Source organism: Myotis davidii, unplaced genomic scaffold, assembly GCF_000327345.1.
Source record: "Myotis davidii unplaced genomic scaffold, ASM32734v1 scaffold142, whole genome shotgun sequence".
NCBI lineage: Eukaryota > Metazoa > Chordata > Mammalia > Chiroptera > Vespertilionidae > Myotis > Myotis davidii.
In genome coordinates this window covers 3,446,753-3,471,758 of record NW_006294400.1, presented here as the reverse complement: position 1 = coordinate 3,471,758, position 25,006 = coordinate 3,446,753, and the positions used below count along the sequence as shown (strand labels likewise).

General features: G+C 41.4%; 1 protein-coding gene across 4 annotated transcripts in view; it reads right to left on the bottom strand.

Moving 5' to 3' along the window:
* GOLGA1 (golgin A1) overlaps positions 1-25,000 on the bottom strand; it is a 37,889-nt gene extending 12,889 nt beyond the window's left edge. For 2 of the 4 annotated variants that reach the window (XR_001514707.1, XM_006768578.2), the window contains exons 1-15: positions 24,792-25,000; positions 24,385-24,435; positions 22,823-23,119; positions 18,731-18,821; positions 16,427-16,501; positions 15,394-15,491; positions 13,083-13,115; positions 10,923-11,051; positions 10,447-10,616; positions 9,815-9,926; positions 8,741-8,866; positions 6,440-6,535; positions 4,480-4,575; positions 2,568-2,717; positions 2,062-2,157 (exon numbers count right to left, since the gene is read on the bottom strand). Coding sequence is in view for 3 of the 4 variants with exons in the window: in XM_006768578.2 (XP_006768641.1) it covers positions 2,062-2,157; positions 2,568-2,717; positions 4,480-4,575; positions 6,440-6,535; positions 8,741-8,866; positions 9,815-9,926; positions 10,447-10,616; positions 10,923-11,051; positions 13,083-13,115; positions 15,394-15,491; positions 16,427-16,501; positions 18,731-18,821; positions 22,823-22,957 (1,407 nt within the window). In the remaining variant the exon portion in view is untranslated. The remainder of the gene's footprint in view (positions 1-2,061; positions 2,158-2,567; positions 2,718-4,479; positions 4,576-6,439; positions 6,536-8,740; positions 8,867-9,814; positions 9,927-10,446; positions 10,617-10,922; positions 11,052-13,082; positions 13,116-15,393; positions 15,492-16,426; positions 16,502-18,730; positions 18,822-22,822; positions 23,120-24,384; positions 24,436-24,791) is intronic. The other 2 variants (XM_006768579.2, XM_006768580.2) reach the window with 2 other exon arrangements.
* Positions 25,001-25,006: the final 6 nt, after the last annotated feature.

Genomic DNA, 25,006 nt, shown 5'->3' with positions numbered 1-25,006 from the left:
GGACCATGAGACATACCATTGGTCAGATTTACTGTTTCTTCTCATATACATATTTGCAATAATCATTGTTCTTCATTCTTTCTTACCTCACATCTTCCGTACGTCCACCTAGAATTTCTTTCACCTGAAAGGTGCTCTTTAGTACTTCCTTAGGTGCAAGTCTGTTGGTGACTAATTCTTTGTTTTTGTTTTATTGGTTTTCTTTAGCTCTACTACCATGCTGTGTCAGTGTATGGATTTTAAAATCTATCCTGTTTGGATAGAATGGTTCTTACACCTGTACCTGTGACTTACAGCTTTCATCAGTTCGGAAAATTCTCAGCCATTAGCCCTTCAATAATGGCTCCCAACTTCTTTGTTTCATTGCCTTCCAGGCCCCTAATAACACATGCTAGAACACCTCCTGTGTGTCTTTTACCATTTCTTTTCTGTGTTTCATTCTGTCCTTTCTTTTCACTAATTCTCTCATTAGTTCTAATCTGCTATTAAACTCATTCGTTGTTTTTTATAACAGCTTTATTGAAGCATAACTGATGAATAAAATATATTTAAAGTGTGCAATATGAAGAATTATGGTGAAAGCATCACCACAGTAAAATAGTGAAAATATCCGTCACCTCAAATGTTTCTTCATGCCCTTTTATAATTGACTGCATTAGTGTCAGCTATTGCATTTTTCAGTTCTAAAATTTTAATCTGATTTATTTTCAAAATTGCTGTCTTTTAATAATAAAAGTTTCCAAATCTCTGAAATTTTGTCTTTTCTGACAAAATTTATGAGCATGGTAATGTCTGAGCCTCCTCGCAGGTCTTCCTGCTTCTGCACTTGCTTCCTTACAAACCATTCTCCAGAGTTAGAGTTAACTTTTTAAAACAAAACTCACATCTCTTCTCTGCTCAGAGCCTCATGGCTTCCTTGCCCACTTCTCCCCTGCTGTCCCCCGCCCACCGAGCAGCACCCACACCCACCTTTATGCTGTTCTCTAAATAGAGAAAGGCCTCAGTGCCTTTCTATTTGCTATTTCTTCTGTCTGGAATATTCCCTCCCCAAACATAGACATTGCTGGCCCCTTCTCATTATTCAGAGCTTTTGCTCAAATATCACTGAGGCTGCCCAGGCCTCCATAGCTAAAGCCCTCTCCTCCCTGCTCTGTCCTTCGCCCTGCTTTCTTTTCTTCAGAGCATTTATAACTATTTATCACTTGTTTACTGTTTCTAGTTACAAGCTCCACCAGGGGACGGAGAGGGTGTGTGTGTTTGTCTTGCTCATTGCCACATCCCAGCACCTACAATGGTGCCCACAGGTACTCAAATGTTTGATGAAGGAATGCATAAAAAAATCGACCCCAAAGTGCAGGCCCCCACATACGGCTCTACTGCAACAGCACCTACAGAACTTAGCAGATCCTGTTCCTGAAAGCTGACCCCGTGCAGGCCCTCAGCTATGGGTGTTCTCAGAGAAGACCTTGGCCAAGGGATCCACAACATCTTTGGGTCATGACCAAGCCGGGCAAGTACTGCAGTGACCCGTCATCCACTACAGAAAGGGGCGGGAGCCTGGAGGCCTATAACAAAGTGGCGGAGTCTCTTTCCTCCTCATCCAGTTATGTCCAGGAAATGAAGGGACAGCATCTGAAAAAGCACCATGTTCTCAGAAGGGGGAAGGTAGCAATGCAGCAGACTGTTTCCTCATTTAGGTATACGGTGCCCAATGCAAACCAACCAGTCCTGTGACCTTCTGAAGCCTTGCTCTGCTAGTCTCACTGGAAGTCACAAGCAGTGGTGCTCTGACAGTGGTTTTCCAGGCAGCTCTTGCTGACACAGAGGAAGGGCTGGGCCTTGTGGTGGAGTGAAAATAAGACCAGCACCACCTCTCAATAACTATGGAACTTGGAGCCTCAAAGGCAGCTGAAAAGTGAGGGTAATTCTTCCTACCCTCCAGGATCACTGAGAGGACTTAGTGAGGTGACAATTTCTAGCAAATGCCTAACAGAGCTACTGAACAAATGCTAGTTCCACTGCTTCTCCAAGTGAAAGGCATGCTGCTCGTGAGCTAAATACCTTTAGCTTCTTCAGTTCAAGTTGGTGATGTTGTAAAGAACGTTCACACTCATTCTTGCTTTCTTTAAGGAGTGCATTTTCTTGTTCCAGATCCCTCTGCAAAGTGAGAAAAGCATAGATAGAAAGAAAAGGTCTTTACCATATTTCCCCTGAGCACAGTCCTATCTCTTTGACAAGAAACCTTTAAAAATGCCTCCTCCCTTTTTTGGGGAGATGAGAATGGGGTGGGGCAGAGAACTCCTCACAAGAAAGAGGCACTTGATTCTGAAGATCTGGAACAGGGGGAGGGGCCAGAGAAAGTAGAAGCCACTAGGGAAGAATATGAATTTTACAAAGATTGGGAAGAAGCTGATGGGACTGGTCAGGGAGTCCCTGTGCAGCACTAGAAAGTGTCTAGTTGGAAAGACAAAAACTGCTCCCAAATGTGATTCCCTAGTTCAGAGTAGGGCTGGTCTTCCTGTGAACCTGGTGCTGAGCAGCACAACCTCACTCCTTCCTTTACTCACCACCTGACGCTCTGCAGCCGTCTGGTCAGCTGCCCGAGCCGTCTCGAGGGCAGCAAGCTGGGCCTCCAGAGCGTGGACGTGCTCCGTGCACTGCTGCTGCAGAGCCAGCACCTGCCGCTGTGCACGGCTGCTCTCCTGGTTTGCGGTGGCCTGTGGGGGTACCAGAGGATAGATATTTGCAAGGACAATCGGGGCCTTATTCTGTTTCTCGGTGACCCATAATAGGTGTCCTATACAAACAACTCTCCTTTCTGACCTTCTCCAGCCTGGGTGCTGCCAGGGTCTCCACCTGCAGGCTCAGCCTATTGCCCCAGGCCCTGGTCTGCTCAGGAGCTGGCATCTGGGATGGGTCTTGGTGCTGGGGGGACAGCTCTGCCCTCCCTCGCTGCACTCAGTGCTGCCCTCTGCGTATAACCCAGTGATGAACTGGGCTTTGGTATGAGAAGGATGCAGCCTGGTCTTTCTGAGCCTGCTTCCTCTAGAGCAGTGGTTCTCAACCTTCCTAATGCCGCGACCCTTTAATACGGTTCCTCATGTTGTGGTGACCCCCAACCATAAAATTATTTTCGTTGCTACTTCATAACTGTAATTTTGCTACTGTTATGAATTATTATGTAAATATCTGATAGGCAGGATGTATTTTCATTGTTAGAAATTGAACATAATTAAAGCATAGTGATTAATCACAAAAACAACATGTAATTATATATGTGTTTTCCGATGGTCTTAGGCGACCCCTGTGAAAGGGTCGTTTGAACCCCAAAGAAGTCGCAACCCACAGGTTGAGAACTGCTGCTCTGGAGCAAGCATGTCAAACTCGCTGCCCACAATGAATACTTTTGCGGCCCAGTCAATATAATGGTATGTAAGAAACATTTTAATAAAAATTTCATAACTTAATTTTTACAATATTCTGTTATACATAATTATTAATAATGAGCTACAATGTTCGCTAATGACTGATTACTATAATTGTGTTGCATTCATTTCCCTTAACACGCCTTACGTGTAGGCATACCATTTCTCTTCACTAATACTAGCAGCAAATATTTTAGTAGCCGATTGCCACATCATTAGTCTTGTACTGACTTGTTTGGTGTGAGCAACAGAAAATATTTCGCATTCGGAGAACAAGAAAAATAGGTTGATTTGCATTACGCTTATTAACTTGTGCAGTTATTCAGTGTCTGGTAAGTTAATGTTCAAGAAAAAATATTAATTTTTATTAAAATGTTCTATTATTTTATGTTAACGATTACTCATTTTGGCCCTTTGTATTCAGCATGTCTCTATCGGAATAAACCTACGTTTCTATGAAAATTGAAGCTTTTGTTTTTTTACGGCCCACATAAACTTAAACCTTATTTGGCCTGTGTTAGCCTTTGAGTTTGACATGCTTGCTAGAGAATGAGGATAATAGTGCATACCTCTTAGGTCTGCTGCAAGAACTAAATGAAAACATGTGCAGAGTACTTAGCACAGTTTCTGGGACAGGGTAACCATGCAACGAATGCCATTTTTATTTCTCTAGTTGCTAACTCAACACCTCTCCTGAGGCTGCGACAATTGGTCAATCCCTCGTCATCCTCCCCCAAAGCTCGGACCTGTTCTCCACAGCCCTGGCTGCAAGCTGAGGTGTGACTGCCAGTGAGTTACCACCTGTAATAGTCCCACAACTAGGCTGGGCCCTCCGGCCAGCTGTCAGGTGGGAATTAGCCAGTCCCTGCCTCTCTGGGTAACTCAGAGCCTCCAGCAGGCCTGACTCCTTCTACCTGCAGCTGCCCAGCTGCCCACACCCAGCACAAGTGTATATGAAGTCAGGCCCAGATACCATTCCAGAAGTTGGGGTATCAGCAAAGGCATAAGGGAAGGCATCGAGGGCCTAGACCACAGCAGCACAATAGCTACTTACAAGCTCCTGAATCTGAGATTCCTGAGCGGCCACAGCGTCTCTGCTCTGTTTCAGCTTCTCCTCAGAGGCCTGCAGGCTCTGCTCTAGTTCTTTCACCTGAGTGGAAACAGAAGCATTCTTTTTGTTGTTGTTGTTAGTCCTCACCTGAGGATATGATTCCATTAATTTTTAGAGAGTAGAAGGGAGAGGGAGAGACAGAGAAATATCAATGCAAGGGAAACACATCTATTGGTTGCCTCCCACATGTGCCCCAATTGGGGCCAGGGAACAAGCCTGCAAGCGAGGTATACGTCCCTGACTGGAATCGAAACCAGGATCCTTCAGTCCGCGGGTCAATGCTCTATCCGCTGAACCAAAATGGCTAAGGCCAGAAGCATTCTTTTGCTGGTGTGGCTCAGTTGGGTGGAGCATCATCCCATGGACTGGAAGGTTGTGGGTTCGCTTCCCAGTCAGGGCCCGTACGAAAGGTAACCAATTAGTGGGTATAGTTCTCTCACATCCATGTTTCTCTCTCTTCCTCCCTCTCCGAAATAAATTACAAAAAGACAATCTAAAGTAAAAAGCCCCCTCATCTTAAAAAAAAAAACCTGAGAGTAAGAATAAATGGCTTTAAAAACTAAATTAATGGGGAATTTTTATCTGACTCAAGCTATCTATTCCATTTTCTCTTGTTTTTGGAATAAACTCTGCCCTTGGGGAACTTTATTATTAAAACAAGCACAAGAAGGTGGCAGCTCTGTCAAGGACAGGTGCCCAATGAGAAGAGAATGTTTTTAGGTCTCATGGTTCCTCAGATACATTCACATGACATGATTTCACTAAAACTACCCGCTATGAACAGTGTGAGTACTTCCACAGAGGAGACCAGGAATGTTACTTGTCCATAATCATAAATATTATTAGTGACAGAGCCAGCACTGAAACCTAGCTTTTTAAACTCCTTTCAGAAACTATCTACTCAAGTCCCAGTTAAGAGACACAACTCAAGAAAGATTTCAGATCCTCAAATGTTAAACAGAGTTACCATATGTCCGGGCAAGTCCACTCCTTAAAATATGTTTATCAAGAAATAAGATTTACAAAATGAGCTAAATTGCTATGGTTTGAAAGTCTGTGTCCCCTCTCCCAAATTCATATGCTGAGATCATGACGTGGGGCCTTTGGGATGTGCTTAGGTCATACGGGTAGAGCCCTTGAGAAAGGGATTAGGGCAATCATTAAGGAGGTACCACAGAGATCCTCTGCTCCTCCCACCACTTGATACTCCTTAATCTGGCAAAAAGAAAAAAAAAAAGAAAAGAAAAAGAAAATGCTGAGAAATGCCAATGTTGTAAAAGCCCTCAGATACAGGAAACCCTGGGCATGCTGGGGGACTAGAGCCAGGAGCAGCCCTGCTGGGAACATCCTTATCCTATTTAGTCACATTGGTCACATGCATTCTCTCTCCTCTTTAAGGTGACAGGGATAAGGACGTTCACTGCAGTGTAATCTGTGGTCACAGGAAGAAGGCAACCTGTATGCCTATCATCTAGTAGATAACTACAAAGTAGAGTAGGTAAGTACAGTGATGTGGACACAGAAGATGGAGCAGTTGAAGCTATGAGAGAAGACAGCATAGCTATATCATTTACTTAAATGAGCACAGAAAACAGTGCCACACGTTTTAGGATAACCCAACAATAAAAGGATTTCTATTAACCATGTCAGAATGGTTTCCTATGGGAGGCAGAGAAATGGGGATAAAAGGGAACAAACAAACAAGAAGACAACTTTGTGTGGAACAATGACAATAATGTGGCAAGAATGAAGAAAATGCCTAACTCAACTCAATAATAAGTAAGAGCCAAAAAACAGTCCCTTCAAAAGAAAACCTCTGACCCAAGGGAATTCTCAGCCACAACCAAGTCATCAAACCAGATTACCACCCAGACACTGCGATCACTGGCAGTGAGGTCAATACCCGCGTCTCCAGGATGTCAATGGCCTTGGCCTGGCTGCTTCTGGCTGCCAAGAGCTGCTGTCTGGTATCCTCCAAATTCTGCTCAGCAACTGTTTTCTGTAAGTGGAAGAAGAGTAAAGGAAAATAGTCACTTCTTCATTGAATAAATATTTACTGATATCCACAACATAACTATGATTTCTAAGTCTCAAGGGACACAAATACATTAAGATAAAATTCACATATCATTAAGTAAACACAGATAAATTTGACAGTCCTTTGACCTTGTGGCTAGGGCAAAACGATTATATAATAGAATGCAATAGTGCCTATAAGAAGGAGTAGAGAGCAGAATATGCTCATGGCCTCAGGGAAATGGGAGGCTTGACCTTGGAAGCTACAACATGCTAAAAGATAAAGTGATGGTGGACTCAAGTCAAGAAACAAGACTAGAAAGTGAGGCAATGGGCAAGTTCATGAGAAGCTTTTTATGCTGCAGAAAGGAGCTTGAATTTAATTCTGAAGGCAATATTTTTCAAAGTGGAGATGTCTAAGCATTGGCATTAAAACTTACTTGGGGGGTGTTAAAGTTGAGGCCTAACTCCAGGACTATTACTCCAGAATTCAGAATTTCCAATGGTAGGGCCAGAGATATACACTTTAAACAAATTCCCTGAGTAGCTATTAAGCACACTAAACATTATAATAATAATGATGGCACAATAATGATTATTATACTAACCAGAAGCCCGGTACACAGATTCATGCACCGGTGGGGTCCCTCGGCCTGGCCTGCACCCTCTCACAATCCGGGACCCCTCAGGGAATGTCAGACTGCCCGATCCCCACAGGCCAGGCCAAGGGACCCCGCCAGTACATGAATCAGTGCACAGGGCCTCTAGTATGCATATAAGATCTTTGGTTAATCTCTTCCTGCCCTCTCCCCTCCCTGACTTCCCTTTGAGATTCATCAGTCTGTTCTATGTTTCTATGCCTGTGCGTTGAGCGTCTGCCCCCCGGTGGTCAGTGCAAGTCATAGCTACGATCAAACGGTCGAAAAGTCACTTAGGCTTTTATATACATAGCCTAGAGGCCCAATGCACAAAATTTGTGCACGAAATTTGTGCACGGGTAGGGGCCCTAGCAGCTGCCGGCTGCTGGCCAGGGCCTCCCTTCCCCAGCTGCAGGCTGGGGCATTCCTTCATTCCGTGCCACCCCCTGGTTGTCAGTGCACATCATAGCAAGCAGTCAAACTCCCGGTCGGTCGAACTCCCAAGGAGACACTTTGCATATTAGACTTTTAAATATATAGAAGATAGCTGAATTATATCAAGACCCTACTATGTTCTAAGCTTCATTCTAACCACTTCACATATTGTAACTCATTTAATCCTAATAACAACTCTATGCATTTGGTACAATAATAACCCAATTTTACAGAGGAAAAATAAACACAAAGAGATTACATGGTTAGCTTTAAGTCACAAACCAATAAATAGAATAGGTGAGATACAAACCTACTCTGGTTCTAGAAATCAATTTACACTCTAGAACCCACATTATACTCACTGTGGATTGTAGGGGAATTGTGTAAGGTCTTTAAGTTTAGGAAGTTTAGTTTGGCAATAACTTTGTTAGAGGGTGAAGGAGGAGAGACTGATGCTGGGTAGGCCAGTCTGGAGACTTCTAATATGGACTCGGCTATAATGGCAGTGGAGATAGAGGTATGTAGTGGAAACTAAAGACAGAAAGTGAGGGTGTAATCTAGGCCCAAGGCCTTGGCTTTGTCACCTTTGTCATGGTGAGGTCAATCACTGGTAAACAAGAGGAAAAGGAGTGAAATATAGGCAATGAACTCAGACCTGATGAGAAAGCAAGTTCACCTACATCACTGACCTGGGCAAAAGGTAAGTCTTCTCAATAGCCTCCTCTCAGCTAAGGAGAGTCCACTTGCTGCCCAAGGCAATTATGCTGAAGCCAAAGGCAGATGGTAACAGATGGTTCCTTGGCCAATGTAAAGTGCAAAAGGGAGGAGAGCAAAGCAATAAGACAAGACAGTCCAGGTGGAGTAAATTCCTAGGTGGGCTGATTAGTGATCAGCATGCTATTTAAATGTTCACAGGCATCTCTGAGTAAAGCTTTCCCTGAGGAAAACATGTCCTACACAGGTGACATGAAACTCTCTCTGCTATAAGCAGGACCATCAAAAGTTGGAGAGAGTACTCTTCTCACCAAGATCTTTGCAAACTCTCAGGACCTGAAACTCTAGGATTTTATGAAATCTCCTTCCCCAAATTGGCTGGCTCAGAGAGAGCTAATTACCTCTTTCAGGAGTTCCTGCACATGTTCTTCTCCTGATAAATTCTGCTCCAGTCTCTTCTCTAAGGATGTGACTTTCTCCTGCAAATGTGTGATGAGTTTTTCTTTCTCTTGAGTTTCAGCAGTGACCTGCAGGTGAAAACAGAGATTACATTACACTGTAAATGCGCTCTCCCTCCCTTCTGGTCCCGAGGACCATTGCGTTTCCCGGAAATTCTGTTCTCCACTGCATGCCAGAAGAATATATTGCCAGAAAATCTTCCCTGAAAATGGGACATAGAAGATACAAAATCAGAACCCAGCACCACTTTGGCATCCAGTTCAGACCTCATGCAGTAGCAAGAGGCAAATGCCTGCCCCGAGCATCCCACAACCTGGGACAGAGCAATGCTCTTACTCCGTGGAATCTAGCCAGGACCCTGAGAAGATGCTCCTCCTCAAAATATCTCAGTTGGCCCTAACCGGTTTGGCTCAGTGGATAGAGCGTTGGCCTGTGGACTGAAGGGTCCCAGGTTCGATTCTAGTCAAGGGCATGTACTTTGGTTGCGGGCACATCCCCAGTAGGGGGATGTGCAGGAGGCAGCTGATGGATGTTTCTCTCTCATTGATGTTTCTAACTGTCTATCCCTCTCCCTTCCTCTCTCTGTAAAAAATCAATAAAGTATATATTTAAAAAAAAAAATCTGTTGTATTGTGATCTACTAGCTAAATGAATGCTTCTCCTCACACTCTCATCAAGCATGTGTTTAATCCTATCAATCTACAGTCCAACAGGACCTACATCTTTATCCCATATGTCAAGTCCATCAGAGATAATCCCATGCAAGAAGCTCCCAGCCAGCCTCCAATAACCTAGAGCGCTCCTGGAAACATGAGGCTGGATGAAGCAGTGAGGATGCCCGTCAGCTGCCTTAAGGCCAAAGAGAGAACTTGTAAAACAAATGATATTCACCCTGGCTCGCAGCACAAGGACCACAGAGAGCTGCTGTGCATCTCATTCCTTAGCCCCAACCTGGGTCCCCTCCTAGAACTTTACTTACCTTTATGTTTTTTATCTTTGTTTTTTGTTCTATTTACCTTTTGCAAATCAATGGAAAGCTGCTGAATGAATGCTTGGAGCTCTTGTTCCTTTTGCTCCAGGGCTGTGATCTTATTTTCTGCACCTGTTGTTGAAGCTGTCACAAGATCTCTTCATTGAAAGAAAGCAGACAATGAATAAATTTGGATAACTCATCTAGGAAACTCTCTTCCACAGGAAAAATACAGCTGTTTTCTTTATATGTCAGGGCTGCAAACATTTGCCATGTGAAGATTAGAAAAAAACGGAGATTCTCCTTAGCTCTCTCTGAAGCAGAAGCCCAAAGAGAAAAATTCCACCCAGGTTTAAACAAGATATTCTGTCTGTGGTTTCTCAATAGCTTACAAACTAAACACACTAAATTTCTCAGCAGAGTTGGAGGGGCTCTGAGCATAGGGAAGGGAAGGGAAGGGAAGGGGAATGAGGATGTGTGTGTGCTTTGTTTTGTTTTTTGTGGGGCGGGGGGGGGGGGGGGTGATCATGAGCCCTAGGTAGATAAGGACAAGACCAGAAGCCTTGGCCAGAACTGAGATCAGAAAGTACTGCAATGAGTAATGGGGAATGGTGGGCAGGTTCTAGCCAGAGCTACACTAACACCGCTTCCCATGGGCCCCACAGACCAAGCAAGAACCTCTGCTCTTCCAGCGTTGAGCAGTGTCTCTGCAATTCTTCTAGCTTCTGTCTCAAGTCTGACGACATCTGATTGGAGGTCATCAACTCCTCCTGGGTTCGACTAAGTTCTCTGGTTCGTGCCTCCAACTCTTGCTCCATTTTCCCCAGACTTTCTTCTTTTTTTAAAAGCTGACACAAAGATAAAGTTTCATTGAGCCACCACTAAGAAATATAACTTTAAAAAAAAATCTGGACCAATAAGCTAAACTTTCATAACATTTCTGTGAGCTTCTAAGTGGCCTTATATGCCCAGTAGTGAAAAAGAAAGAAAAGAAAATGAAACAGAACTTTTCCACTTTAATAAATTGAAAAACATATAATTAATATCAAAGACTACTAGGGTATGTTTGTCAGCACTTAGAGGGTGATGACAAGCAAAATCAGAATAATGAATAATCTATTCAAGCATTTAGCTATTAAAACATAAATGCGCACCATGTGTTTTACTTTACTTAGTTCCTGCTGCTGGAACCCCTCTAATTCATCCATTTCATCTCTCCTTTGGAAAAGATTCAAATTCTGGTTCTTCATTTCCTGTAACTGAGCTGTCAGAAACCTTTTCTCCTATTTGGAAGAAGATATCAACTCAGGCAACTAAGATATTAAAATCATATTATGTAAGCAGAATTCTTAATAAAAGTCTCTTGTCAGTAGACAAGAAAACATTGATAATAGGAAGCTTTACAGTAATATGATCATTATGGCATTAATTCTTTAAGTTAAAAAATGTTTTAAATGACAGTTGCGAATAAGGGCAATAAGAACAATTGCTTAACACTTTAAAATCTTAAGTTTGATTAACAATTCCAGATATCCATTTTACATGTTTATTCTCAGTGACAGGCTCAACTGGCTGAATAGCATTAATAACTGGAGTAAGAGATTGAATGCCCTTACAAAATTGGATGCATTTTAAGTAGAACGGACTTCAATGAGCAAGTCAACAGAAATTAGACATGACCAATGTCAGCAGATTACAATTTAGTAAACCATAGCTTCTCAAGATGGATTCTCTTAAGGACAAATCCTGCTGTTGCAGTTTCCAATTCTTGATTGAAAAGAAATTAAAACAGTCTATAAAAATAACATTTCCAAAAATCACCGTGGCTTCAAAGACCTAGGTGTCTCTAGTTTTTCCCTGTCTAAAATACTTCCCAATCCCTCCTTTGAATGGAGAGGGGTGAAGAGAGACAATCTCCTTAGTGAACTGAAGTAGGTTTTATTTAGTTCAGTCATATATGGGTCCCCCTTTTCCATAATTTTAAAAGATAAAAAAATAATCCAATGAGAATTTCAACTGCTACAATCTTAAGTTTCTTATGATAAGAAAACTTTGACCTAATCTATACCACCATGTTTAAGACCATCAACGCCATGCTTAAACTTTTTTTCTTAAAAAAAAATATATATATATATGTGTGTGTGTGTGTATATATATATATATATATATATACATATATATATATATGTATATTATAGAGAGAGAGGAAGGGGAAGGAAGAGAGAAAGAGAAACTCAGATGTGAAAATGAAGCATCCATTCGCTGCCTCCTGCACAACCCCTACTAGGGATCAAGCCCGCAACCTGGGCATGTGCTCTGACCTGGAATCAAACCAGCAACCTATCAATCTAAGAAATAATTTTTCTACCATGAAGAGTAACTTAGGAGTACTCAATGAAAACAAGGAGTGAATAAAGTAGCAACATATAATTCAGGCTGAGGGTGTTGACTATTGATTATTTTAAATTAAAATGTTTTTCTAATTGTAGGCTTGAAATTTCATCTTATTGTTCATGTTAGGGAGCCAGGAATGCATTACTTAAGCATCTACACAGTGTCAGAAAGCTGTGGTGCTGGAATAATCAATTTTCCTCATCTGTGTCTAGCCAAGAAGTTCTCTTATCTGCTCAATGCTGAGCTTGGAGAAATGCACTCCTTTCACTGTCTCCTCCAAGGTTCCTAATGCTACCACAGTGTCAGTTAGGGCCCCAGCAGGAGACAGATGGCAGATTCAGGTTAGGTATTTTGAGAAGAGTTTAATAAAGGGACTTTTCAAAGCTGTGGGCAGAGTTACAAAATCCAAAAGAGAAAATGTGTTAGTAACAGATGGACATGAAGGGACAAAGGGATGAAGAGGTTACAAGAAACCTAGAGAAAGAAACTTTGTCAAGAGGGTAATCCAAAGATCCAACTAAAGCTGTGACCTTTGGCCATGGGATACAACCAATCCAAAGGTTTCCCACATGGAGAAGGTTGGGGAAATGAACACTCTGACCACACTCTTCCTCCACACATAGTTCTGTTAGTGTCCCCACTGTCGGAACCCAATCAGAAGCAAAGGGCCATGGAGCCGGGCTGGTGCAGGTCCCATCAGCCCTCACGCACGGAGAAAGCTGAGGGGAGGAGAGTGTCCTGGGCGGGGCGTACCCACCAACACGGGTAGGACCTGAGTTTCCCACGTCCCTGTGCAGTCACCCAGTGCCTTGCTTCCAAGAGGTGGAGCTACCAGTGCACTGGGCACCGCAGAAACCATGTTCTAAGCTCCGCAGGAGAGGCCCACAGTCGGAATGAGACAAAATTAAAGATGAACTAACCTTTTCAAGCTGCTCCACTTTCTGTGACCATTCCTAAGGCAAAAGAACAAAAAAAGTAGTTTCCAGGGAAGAATATCAATAATATCAAGATTTTCAGAAAACAACCTACCTCATCCCCAAAGCAACCCACCAAACAAACAAAACAACGAATTAAAAAACAAACAAACACATGAACTTGTCTTAATATTAAGAAAGTCAGACCCTAGCTGGTTTGACTCAGTGCATAGAGCGTCAGCCTGCAGACCAAAGGGTCCCAGGTTTGATTCCAGTCAAGGGCACATGCCCAGGTTTCGGGATCCTCCCCGGCCAGGGCCTGGTCAGGGTGTGTGTAAGAGGCAACCAATTGATGTGATTCTCTCACATCGATGTTTCTCTCTGTCTTTCCCTCTCTCTTGAACTCTTTCTAAAAATCAATGGAAAAATATCCTCGGTGAGGATTAAAAAAAAAGAAGCAAGTTAAGAGTCCTAAAAAGAAGAAAATGAACTTTTTATAAAACTCTAGAATACAAATATAAGCCTGCAGATTTTTACTAAGTAAAGCACCCAAACAAAACTATCTGTGCTGTTTGTATGCAGCTTTTTAGCTCACTCCTGACTGGTTTTCCATGGTCACTATTATAACTTCTTGGGATGAGTAGCTGGGACCAGCTGAGTTAGTAACTTTGTAATTGATGTTTAGAAATTAATTTACTAAAGGGGAAGGTCTTCAGTAGCTCCTAATAATTATTTTCCTTCTCATCTTGATTTTACCAATATGCTTTATGCATCTGGTATAAGTTCATGGAAAAGGAATTAGGTCCATTATCACAAATCACTGAAGTGGGGGGAAAATATCCACAGAATCTACCAATTTTAGATTTCTTAATAAACTCATACCATCATAGTTAGCCACTAAGTACAGTATTGGTGAATAATTTTTTTTCTGGTTAGTAATGTCCTAGAAGACAAATACAAACTTTAAAACCAACCAATCGCCCTAACTGGTTTGGCTCAGTGGAAAGAGCGTCAGCCTGCAGACTGAAGGGTCCCGGGTTCGATTCCAGTCGAGGGCGGCATGTGCTGTGGTTGCGGGCACATCCCCAAAGGGGGGTGTGCAGGAGGCAGCTGATCGATGTTTCTCTCTCATCGATGTTTCTAACTCTCTGTCCCTCTCCCTTCCTCTCTGTAAAAAATCAATAAAATATATTAAAAAAAAAAACAAAAACAAAAAACAACCAATCAACCACCCCACCTACTGTAGGTAAATTATACATTTTCTGTTTTGTTTTATTTTTGTTAATTCTCACCCAAGGAGATACATACACACACACACACTCTTTAAATATTCATCTGAGAATATTTTTCCATTGATTTTTTTTAGAGGTGGAAGGGAGGGAGACGGCGGGGAGAGAGAGACACATCCATTGGTTGTCTCCCGCATGCCCCTAACTGAGGGTATGCAGGAGGACTGAGTCTGCAACCAAGGTACGTTGCCCTTGACCAAGAAGCGAACCCGAGACCTTTCAGTGTATGGGCCGATGTTCTAGCCACTGAACAAAACCGGCTAGGGCTATACATTGTTTAAATGTAACATGATAAATTGACCCCCATCTTAAAAAAATCAGGATTATCATTATAATATCTTGGTGCTTATCTTAAATTTAAAATGCCATTGCACAAAATATACAGCATTATTTCCCTTTATTATTATTCATTCAGCATCTTTCAATGGATGATTCTAATGAGATTATAGGAATTCCCTTCTGTCTAGCTAGCTGAAGCTGAAGAAATTTGGGAACAAAGATTTTAAGAACTACGTACATCGTGGATGATGGCTAGCTTGGTATCATCTTCTCCATTATCAAAGGCAAATGTTTGGATCTAGGCTTTGAGAGAACAGAGATCTTTTTCCTTGTCTTGGGCTCGCTACCAGACTATGGACACACAATTTCCGCTCTCTATTTTACAAAGCTACACAGTTGCAGAATGATAAGTATGTCCACATTCTGGACATACTTCATGATTATAACTGTAAAGTTTCTTGATAATATCCCACCCTGAGGCCAAATGAAATCTCAAAAAACATACAGGATGGGGCAAAAGTAGACCTACAGTTGTTTGTATGGAAAATAAAACAATAATAAATAATAATACAAGAAACTGTTTCATGAACTCACAACTATAAACCTACTTTTGCCTCACCCTGTATAGTATAGCATTTCTTTTCTCCTAGGTTGTAAATATTTTCTACCAGGTTTAAGTCATGATTTTAAAAAATCATGTCCCAAATAAAATCTTTCACCAGTCTTGGGCAATGTCAAATATAAAATACCTGGTCCTTTCTGGCTAATGCCAAAGCCTGTTCTTCTGCCATTTTGGCTCTGTTGGCTTGGAATGTCTCATTCTGCTCTTGAAATTTCCGCATGGAAGCTGTTAACAAAGAGGCTTTATTTGAGATATGGAAACATTTCAGAAACAGCATCACAAATAACCCATGTGATTATTATACAATTGTCACCTAACAAAAAGGCCAAGGTCACATAAATGAATTATGAGACTGAGAAAAACCTGATCCATCTCAACTTTCCCGGAATCGTTTGGCCTTAGTAATAGAATACCATTTTTGTTTATTTGTTTCCTGTTGTTTTTGTCTTTTTGTAATAATCAAGTATATACATTTAGGAAGATGCCAAAAGGTAACTTTTTAAATGGTACAATGAAAGAACACTGACTGGGTTAGGTAAGGTGCAAGAAAACACCAATGCTGTTGCTAAGTATGGCTATTAACAATTTATAGAATTAAAAAGAAAAACAAAAATCAAAACAAAGCAACACACAAAAATATTTCACTTTGTTTTCCTTTTAAAAATTTTTTTTAGTATATATCAACTGAAAATAACTTTCTACTTCCGTTAGCATTTTCTTTGATTGGACCAAAGAATACCATATGATTCAGGGTAGAATAAACAAAATATATATTCTATTGTTGGAGGAGGAGTGATGACAGCTAGAGATTTCCCCCAGTTTCTGAACATAGAAGGAATGCAGCAATGGCTAGAACCAAGTCTCCTGATTTAGAGCCCAGGGCCAGGCACTAGATTTTGCCAATAAACTGGTCAACTGGATGGACACAGCTTCCTTCTAAGAAACATGCCCATAAGGCAACATGCCCATAAATACGAGTTGTATGTTACTAAATATCAAACAAATGTTATATCAACCTATTAAAAATACTTGATACTACTCATAAAACAAAGATTTGAGCTGTGACAAAGTTAAAAACTTAACCATACACAATTGTTTCATTTAAAAAAACTAAACGCTAAAAATATTGGGGGGGAAAAACAGGAAAAAAAAATACGTACAATCCTGGTGTTTTTCTAATGCAATTTCAAGCTTCTCTTTTATCTTCTGCAAGTTTCGGACCTGTTCAGCATAGTCTTGGGTGAGGAGGGTGACGCACATACCAGGAATGGACAAACATCAGGAAAGGAAGTTAATTAAACAAAAAAATGAATGAAATGATGATGATTTTTTCAGCTTGAAAACGATTCCTGGTAAGGATAGCTAGGCAGACAGCCTCCCAATAACAATGAACAAGACAGGCAAACAGGTAGTACAAACTATCCAAGGTGTAAATGGAGAATACGAATAGGCAGCTTTGTTTAGACTTGATTAAAAAAAACAAGAATTGGGCCTGGATTGGTCATCAGAAATGCCCTGCTATGAAAACCAGTATCATCTCATTACTTAATTTCAAATCTCAGTTTTCACTTCCCCTTCCAGTCTTAGCAGGATAGATCAAAGGGAACTCCCTAAATAGCGTACAGTCCGTACAACTAAGTAGCAGTGGTTAGGGCACTAGCAGACACCTTACCACAGCAATGCCTTTACAGTGAAAATGCTTCATTTTCTAAAAAAGTCAGCTTCCTTTCCACACAGGAACTGAAGCTGCCTATGCCATTTTAAAGGTGAAAGTCAGAATTAATTAGCTGAGTGGCCAAGGAAGATAGTATGGTGTAGTGGAAAAGTAGACAGGCTTTAGTTCAAATCCCAATTCTGTCAGTCCTTAAGCAAATGATTGATCCTAAGTATTAGTTTCTTCATTTATTAAATGATGATATTAAGAGTACCTACCTCAAAGGATGCATTAGATAAAAAACCCTTTTATATGCCTTATGCACCTAGCACACAGTGCTCAATAAAAGGGAGCTGCTATTGTTATTATTCATACTGAGCCTGTCGGAAAATACCCAGGACATATGTGAGCTCAGTAAATGTCAGTTCTCTCCCCTGTCCCTTCCTCTCTAACCTAAGTCAAGCTCAAACTATTGTCCCTTCTACATTAGGGAGGGTACATGTCATTTTATAGTTTCCCCACAACATTAAACAAATGTGCAGTTATTTCACCTGTGTTACTGAAACTATTTACACTAGAGGGTAAGAGGACAGTAATAACTGAGTTTAAAGCAGACTGTAATTAAGAGTATGGACTCTAGCCCAGCCGGCACGGCTCGGTGGTTGAGCGTCAACTTATGAACCAGGAAATCACAATTCGATTCCCAGTCAGGGCATACGCCTGGGTTGCGGGCTCAATCCCCAGGGTGGGGCATGCAGCAGGCAGTCAATCAAAGATTCTCTCTCATCATTGATGTTTCTATCTCTCTCTCCCTTTCCCATCCTCTCTGAAATCAATAAAAAATGTATTTAAAAAAAAAGAGTATAGACTGGGATCCCAATCAAGCAAATCTGGATTTCGATCCCAGCTCTACCACTTACTACTTGTGCAACCTTAACCTTGCTATGTCTAATAAGGCTACAGTGAGGACAAACTGATAACAAACTAACCAGAAGTTGGGAGCTACATTATGGACCTTTGATAACTGAACAAACACACAGATGTCACATAAAATTTGGGGAATTTTGCAGTCTATTGCTTTCACTCCAATAAAATGGGCATAAGGCCAATGGACAAAAAGAAACACAGAAACCACTAACCACTTCACACGATGAAGCTTTCAAAATGTGTCCACTGGCAGAAACAAAATAAGAACTCACACTGTATCACAAACGGTCATGACCTGCTCAGGCAAAGGATTTAATGGGAGTTGTGTAAATTGTAAAGTGCACACAAAAAAACACAGCAAGCGTTACCTTTTCTATAAAGATGCTGAAGTTAGAAATACTATTGAAATGTGGCCCAGACCAGAGTAACACTTACATAGGTGATATGTAGCTGTAGCAAGTGGCAACAGAGCACCAAATCCCTCTGGTGTTGAAGAATCCAACATGTGTTGGTCATTCCCTGTAAATGGTATCCTCTACCCCTCTCCATCAGAAAGCAAGCTATGCTAATGGCTAAAGAAGACAGTCAAGTCTATTTTACATACACTTTTAATACCTTTTATATCCATGGCTGGAAACCTCAGGAGCAGAAAACGTAAGTTTTGTGTGCTTTTTAAAGTTTAAAACTCAGTTATGAATTTTACACTATTTGGTATACTAACAAAAGAAGGAACAAAGGGGGTATAAATTTCTCCTTTCTTTACTAAGAAAAGCAAAATACATAAAAATAACTATAAGATTATACTATATAGCTATTTTATAGGGAGAGAGGGTCAGGGAAGGAAAATTGCCTTCGTTTGTTTTTCATGAGTTCTTAGACATACCAGAAAGTCTGGCCTCTAATTTCCGTATCTGTTCATTCCTTCTCAAAAGCTGAGACGAAAGATCTTCTCTGGAACTGCTTCCATCGGAAGCCTGTTGAGATAGACACACGAAGTAGTATTCATACATGGGTTTTTGGAAGTGCGAGACCACTTTCTGAACTGAACCAGTACTGAACCAGAAAGCGACGACTTATTTTAAGTTTGGTTACACTTTGTGATCACTGAAAAGCTTAACTTACATGGATCCTAGCTCATCAACCTATAAAGCAGAAGCAACACTATATCCATCTACAGTACGAAGGAGACGTGAGATGCCAAACAAATAAATTATGTGTGTATACATGGTATTGAAATAAATAATGGTGAAAAAACCCATTATGATCTTATTACACCAAGTACAAAATACAGAATATATGTTTTCAGTGATTTAAAAAAAAAGAAGTCACTTTATTTTTCCAAAGCTAAAGTCCTGGGATAAAGAGGGAAAAGTTCTGTGATGATAAAGTGGGGAAGGCTAGTCTGGGAGGAAGAAACTATTACTGACATTGATCAAGTTTCAGTATCTTCATCTATGAAACGAAGAGATGTCATTTTAAAGCTCTAGAGTGAATCAAATTTTCCTCAACAGTCTACATTATCGTAAAACATTATCTTTATTATTTTGGTCATTGCTTACTGTTGTTAATAAGTAACTTGCTTTATGTTTTTACCTTTTATTATAAAATTTTTAAAAACACAGACAAGTAGGGAGAATGGTTTAGTGAACATTAATTTTACAATTGCTGATGTTTTCCCAAATTTGCTTCATCAATTTTTATTTTACTAAAGTACTTTAAATAACGTCATGGCCCTGGCTGGTGTGGCTCAGTGGGCTGGGCATCTCCCATGCACCAAAAGGTTGCCAGTTCATTCCCAGTCAGGGTTCAATCCTCGGTAGGGGGAGTGCAGGAGGCAGCCAGTCAATGTTACAATCTCACATCGATGTTTCTCTCTCTCTCTCCCTTCCTCCTTAAAATCAATAAAAATATTTTAAGATAAATAACAGGCATCATGGCATTTCATCCTAAATATTTTGATAAATATTTCTAAAACATAAGGACATGTTCCTTTAATACCACAATACCATTACCATACTAACATAATTAAAAATAATAGCATCTAATATCTAGTAATGTTTCTCAATTTATTCCCAAAATGTCTTTCAAGGTGGTTGAACAATTCACTTTAAATCACTGACCCATCTAGCCACTTGTCCATCCACCATGTATGGAGATGCAGTACAGTGTACAGTTAAGAGGGAGTCTCTGTAGGCAGAAGGTCCAGGTTAAAGTTCCATCTTCACCACTTATAAAAGTATAGAACTTGGGCCAATTATTAACTTCTCTGTGCAATGGTTGCAAATGTAAACTATGATAACAAACATGATGTACTTCATAGAACTGTTATGATTAAATAAATCAATAATTGTCAAGTCCCTAAAATAGAGCCTTGCATAGTTTTAATACATATCATCTATTATTAGAAGTTATGATTATTACTGTTAGTGACACATCCTATTCTCAGCATTGTGCTAATAAGCACTGGAATAGAGAGAGGTAAAACAGAGTCCTTACCTAAAACAGCAGCAGCCACAGTAACTGCTAATCATGAAATACATGTTAAGGGTCAGGCACTATATTACAAAGTGTTTTATATACTGTGCAGCAAAGAGTTAACATCACAGGCCCGAGACTGCCATTTTTAGCAAGGTCTGCTTGGAAGGTTAGCCCTTGGCCGACCTATGGGAACTTAGATTTTGCAAGGGTTCCCACTATTCCTGATAAGAAAGGCTCATTGTACCCTAAACTGATTATGCAAAAAAAAAAAAAAAAATATATATATATATATATGGTTTATGCTAACACCTGTTCTTCTTCCGGGAGTCTGAAATTTTGGTAAATGACTAGCCTCCCAATACAATCCCTGGGCACTGAAATGCTAATGGTCTTCTCTGGTGAACAACATTTCACCCTGTGTCACCACATTTGTCTGAGAAGCACAGAGCCTGAAATAAATGGAAGTAAGTGTATTGCCAGCAAATGGAGTAGGGGGTAAGTGTGGGACATGGAAGCCAAATATAGGGTGTCCCAAAAAATGTATACACATACTTTGAATAATTATAAAGGCAGTATTTATCAAAAGACATTTCATTTTTAAAATTGAGCTATTAGCTGTTAAAGTCTATATGTATTTTTGGGGGGAACACCCTGTACCTGTTAACTGCTTGGACACCAAGAAGTGAAGGAGGAAAGAGTTTAAATGCCTCTAAGGTTTCTTGCTGGTGACTTGGGGGATGAGGTGCACATGTGGAAATGAAGTTACTGAATTCACTTTTGCTCATTTTAGAATTTAAGATGTCAGAGGAAAAACATCTGGTTGGAGAACTATATGCAGCAGGTTATACGTATCTGAAAATAGTGCGGGACCAGAATGTATACATAGTACGTACAAATCAATTACTTTAGAAGGCTCAAAGCAAAGTATTTCCTGAATTCAGGCCAATCTGTATGTCTGAAACACATTCGCAATGAGAGCCTTCATTTAGCATGTCAGCACGCAGGTATTTCTGCCTGCATGAAAGGCAAAGCAGGTATTTCAGTCACAGAACTCAAGAGTTAAAACTATATCCTTCAGCCCTAACTGGTTTGGCTCAGTGGATAGAGCCTCGGTCTGCAGACTGAAGGGTCCCAGGTTCGATTCCGGTCAAGGGCATGTGCCTTGGCTGCGGACACATCCCCAGTAGGGGGTGTGCAAGAGGCAGCTGATTGATGTTTCTCTCTGATCAATGTTTCTCTCTATCCCTCTCCCTTTCTCTCTGTAAAAGATCAATAAAATATATATTAAAAAAACAAAAAACTATATCCTTTAGCCTGGTGATCAAATGTGCACTTATTTATATTTCCTGTTAAATATAGGAGGCCAATGGTAATTTAGATTTGGTAGTCTTATTGTTTCATCCCAATAACCTAATAGCTTCTGCCATGAAATCTGACCCAGACAGGTAGTACAAGAAAGGAGGAAGATGAGTCATCTGACCATGGAAACAACTCAAGTGTCTGTCACCAGGAGTAGACAGAGATAAACTGTCTTCAACGCTGGAATCCTATACAGCAGTAAAAATAAGTGGACCACAGCTGCACGTAACACAGATGCATTTTAGAAACATGTTGAGTTGGGGGCAGCTAAAGTCCAAGAAGACTAGAGTATACAACTTTTTATAAAGCTCAAAAATAAGCAACATTAAACAACAAACTGTTGATGAATATATTCATATCTGGTAGGATATTTTAAAAATCAGGGGAATGATAACACAACATTTAGGATAGTGGTTATCTGGAGGGGAGGGAGGGGAAGGGAATGGGGAAGAAGCATATGAGTAGCTTCAACAGTATCAATAATGTTCTAGTTCTTTAAATAAGTGACAGATGAACAAGCCGTCATTTTATTTTTATGCTTTATACTTTACATTTACTTTATATACGTATTTTTTACATATATGAAGTACTAAAAGCCATTTTGGGAAAGTTATCTGACTTTAAGGGGATCCTGCCATATGCCAGAGACATACTTTTAATCCTAAGACTTAACATTTAAAGTGAGCAGCATCCTCATTTTTTGAAAACTTTCCAATCACAAAGGTTCTTTATGAATAAGGGACATACTGCAGTCAGCAGTGCCATCTTTTCATCAACCTTCCCAATAAAGGAGTGTACTTTGGCTCACTCCACACGACAACTCAGAGACCTTGTTACGCAACAATGGCTTAAAGTATTTGTCTACAGAGACAACAGACCGAAGTATTGAGAAATGAAATGTAAAAGAAGATGCACAAGATACATAGATGAAAAAAGAGGACAATGTAAACAGTATGGAAAGGAACTCACAGAAACATAAGGAAAAAAAACAGAAAAGCACCTTAGAATAAGAAGAATCCTATAATAACTCTAAATAATCTTTTAATTCAAAAATATACTTATTGGAATGATCCCTGAGGTCTTATTTTAAATATATATTGAGATGGTAACAAATATTAAAAACTAGGAAGATACTTACAAAGTCATCTCCTGAGTCAGCTCCCATAGAGGCAACAGACTCCTTGCTCACCGACCGTGGGATCCTAGTAGCACCTCCTGGCCTCTGGGAAACAGCAGACTCTTCTGCAACTTTCTTCTTTAGTTTTGCAAACATTTTGCTGTGTGGCTATCCTGTCCTGATGACCAGCTCTTACACCACCACAGCAAGTCTTTAGGCCAGCAACCGAGAATTCCAAGACAGGTGTCTAAAGAGTTCCAGACATCCAGGCCAGCTGCATTCCCTCTTAAATGTGGGTCACCTATGGCAACACAGAATCTATAATCAGATGAAAGAGAACTCTTAAGTTAAACACTGGAGAGATTTCACATCTGAGTTGCTATGTTAAGCTTCAGGTTTCAAAATTAAGTTTCACAATTTTCCATGTATACTTAATAGAACACAATTACTAAACATTTAAAAAGCGCTCAGGTACCTCATATGCATATACAGATGAAGAAATTCAGTCTGGAGTTGGTGAAGTAATCTGCCAAAGACTATGTGGCTAAGTGGCAGGGCTGGTATCCCTATTCCCCCCATGTCCCCCACCCTGTTTGCCTCCCGCATACACCCCAACCTGAGATCAAACCCACAACCTGGGCATGTGCTTTGACAGGGAATCAAACCCACATCCTGTCAGTATACAGGACGAGGCTCCAGCCTACTGAGCCACACCAGGCAGGGCCCTACTCTTTTCCTTTAGTACATACACCATGTTGGCCAGGGCACATTAAGTAAAAATTTCCAGGGTAAACATTAACATCACATAATGATTTTGAATCCTCCTCCCAATAATACTAACTACAGTTCCGTGTTGCTGTTGTGTTTTAAGATGAAGATAAAAACATGTAACTCAGGCCGAAACCGGTTTGGCTCAGTGGATAGAGCGTCGGCCTGCGGACTGAAGGGTCCCAGGTTCGATTCCGGTCAAGGGCATGTACCTGGTTTGCGCGCACTTCCCCAGTGGGGGATGTGCAGGAGGCAGCTGATCGATGTTTCTCTCTCATCGATGTTTCTAACTCTCTATCTCTATCTCTCTCCTTTCCTCTCTGTAAAAAATCAATAAAATATATTTAAAAAAACAAAAAACAAAACAAAACAAAAAAAAAACATGTAACTCAGTGTGAGGAAAAGGTGCAATGGTGTTATGTTCCCAGATGGTTTGCAATCAGCTAGTCACCAGAAAAAGCTGACAACCTGGCAAAGGCCAGGCAAGGCAGACAACTAACTATATTAAATAGGTATCAGATATCCTTACACGTTTCCTGGAAACGCTCTGTGGTGCTCTTTAAGGATGATGAAAATGACCTCAAATCCGTTTCTTTTCATAATACCCAACAATGAGACCCAAACGCCTCTTCCTCCCGATGCTGTATAAAACGCGAATATCCTGGCTCGGGCCTTCAGTTCGCATGTGCTGTGGAGGACAGCCCAGCTCGGCTCCTACCATCGACAGGTGACTTTCTACCTCCGCGGGTCACCCCTTTCGGTCCGCACAAGGGTTCAAAAATGTTACCTTCAGTGTCTGTCAGCCACCGACTCACCTGGCTTATCTACTAGATTTAAGACGGCATCGGAGGTCAAAGTTTTCTGTCCTGCATGAAGACAAAGATAAAATGCATTGGATATTTCTCTCCAAGCGTCACACTGAAACGCGGAGGGGGCTGGGCAGGCTGCAGGGAGGGTGATGGAGGGAGAGGGAGAGACACCTGCCCCCGCCGCGGGCCTCAGAGAGCCAGCCCCCCGCACCTGGGCGTCTCTGTCTTGGTGATTGGCCTACGAGTTTCACTCACAGGCACAACATTGAAAGAAAAGCCTCCAAGAACCACCTCTCTCACTGCAGCCGGTGCCTCAACAGACTTCGCACTGGGATCCCGGGGCGGAACAACTTGCAGGAGGCGACGATGTCCCGGGGCCCGTTTCTCAGGTGATTCCGAGTCGCACTGTTTACCTGGGGCCCTGACTCGCCTCGAGAGAGTCGCGGGGGGCAGATGGCTCAGTGGGGCACGGGCAGCTGCTTCACGCCCGGGGAGGCAGGCGGGAGCCTCCCGTCGCTCAGACTCCTTCCAAACCTGCCGGAGCGAGGACTGTCGGGGAGGGTGGGACCCGCGCCCCTCCCCTCCCACAGGGTGGCCCTGAGGCCAGAGGAGGAACTAGTCGGAGGTC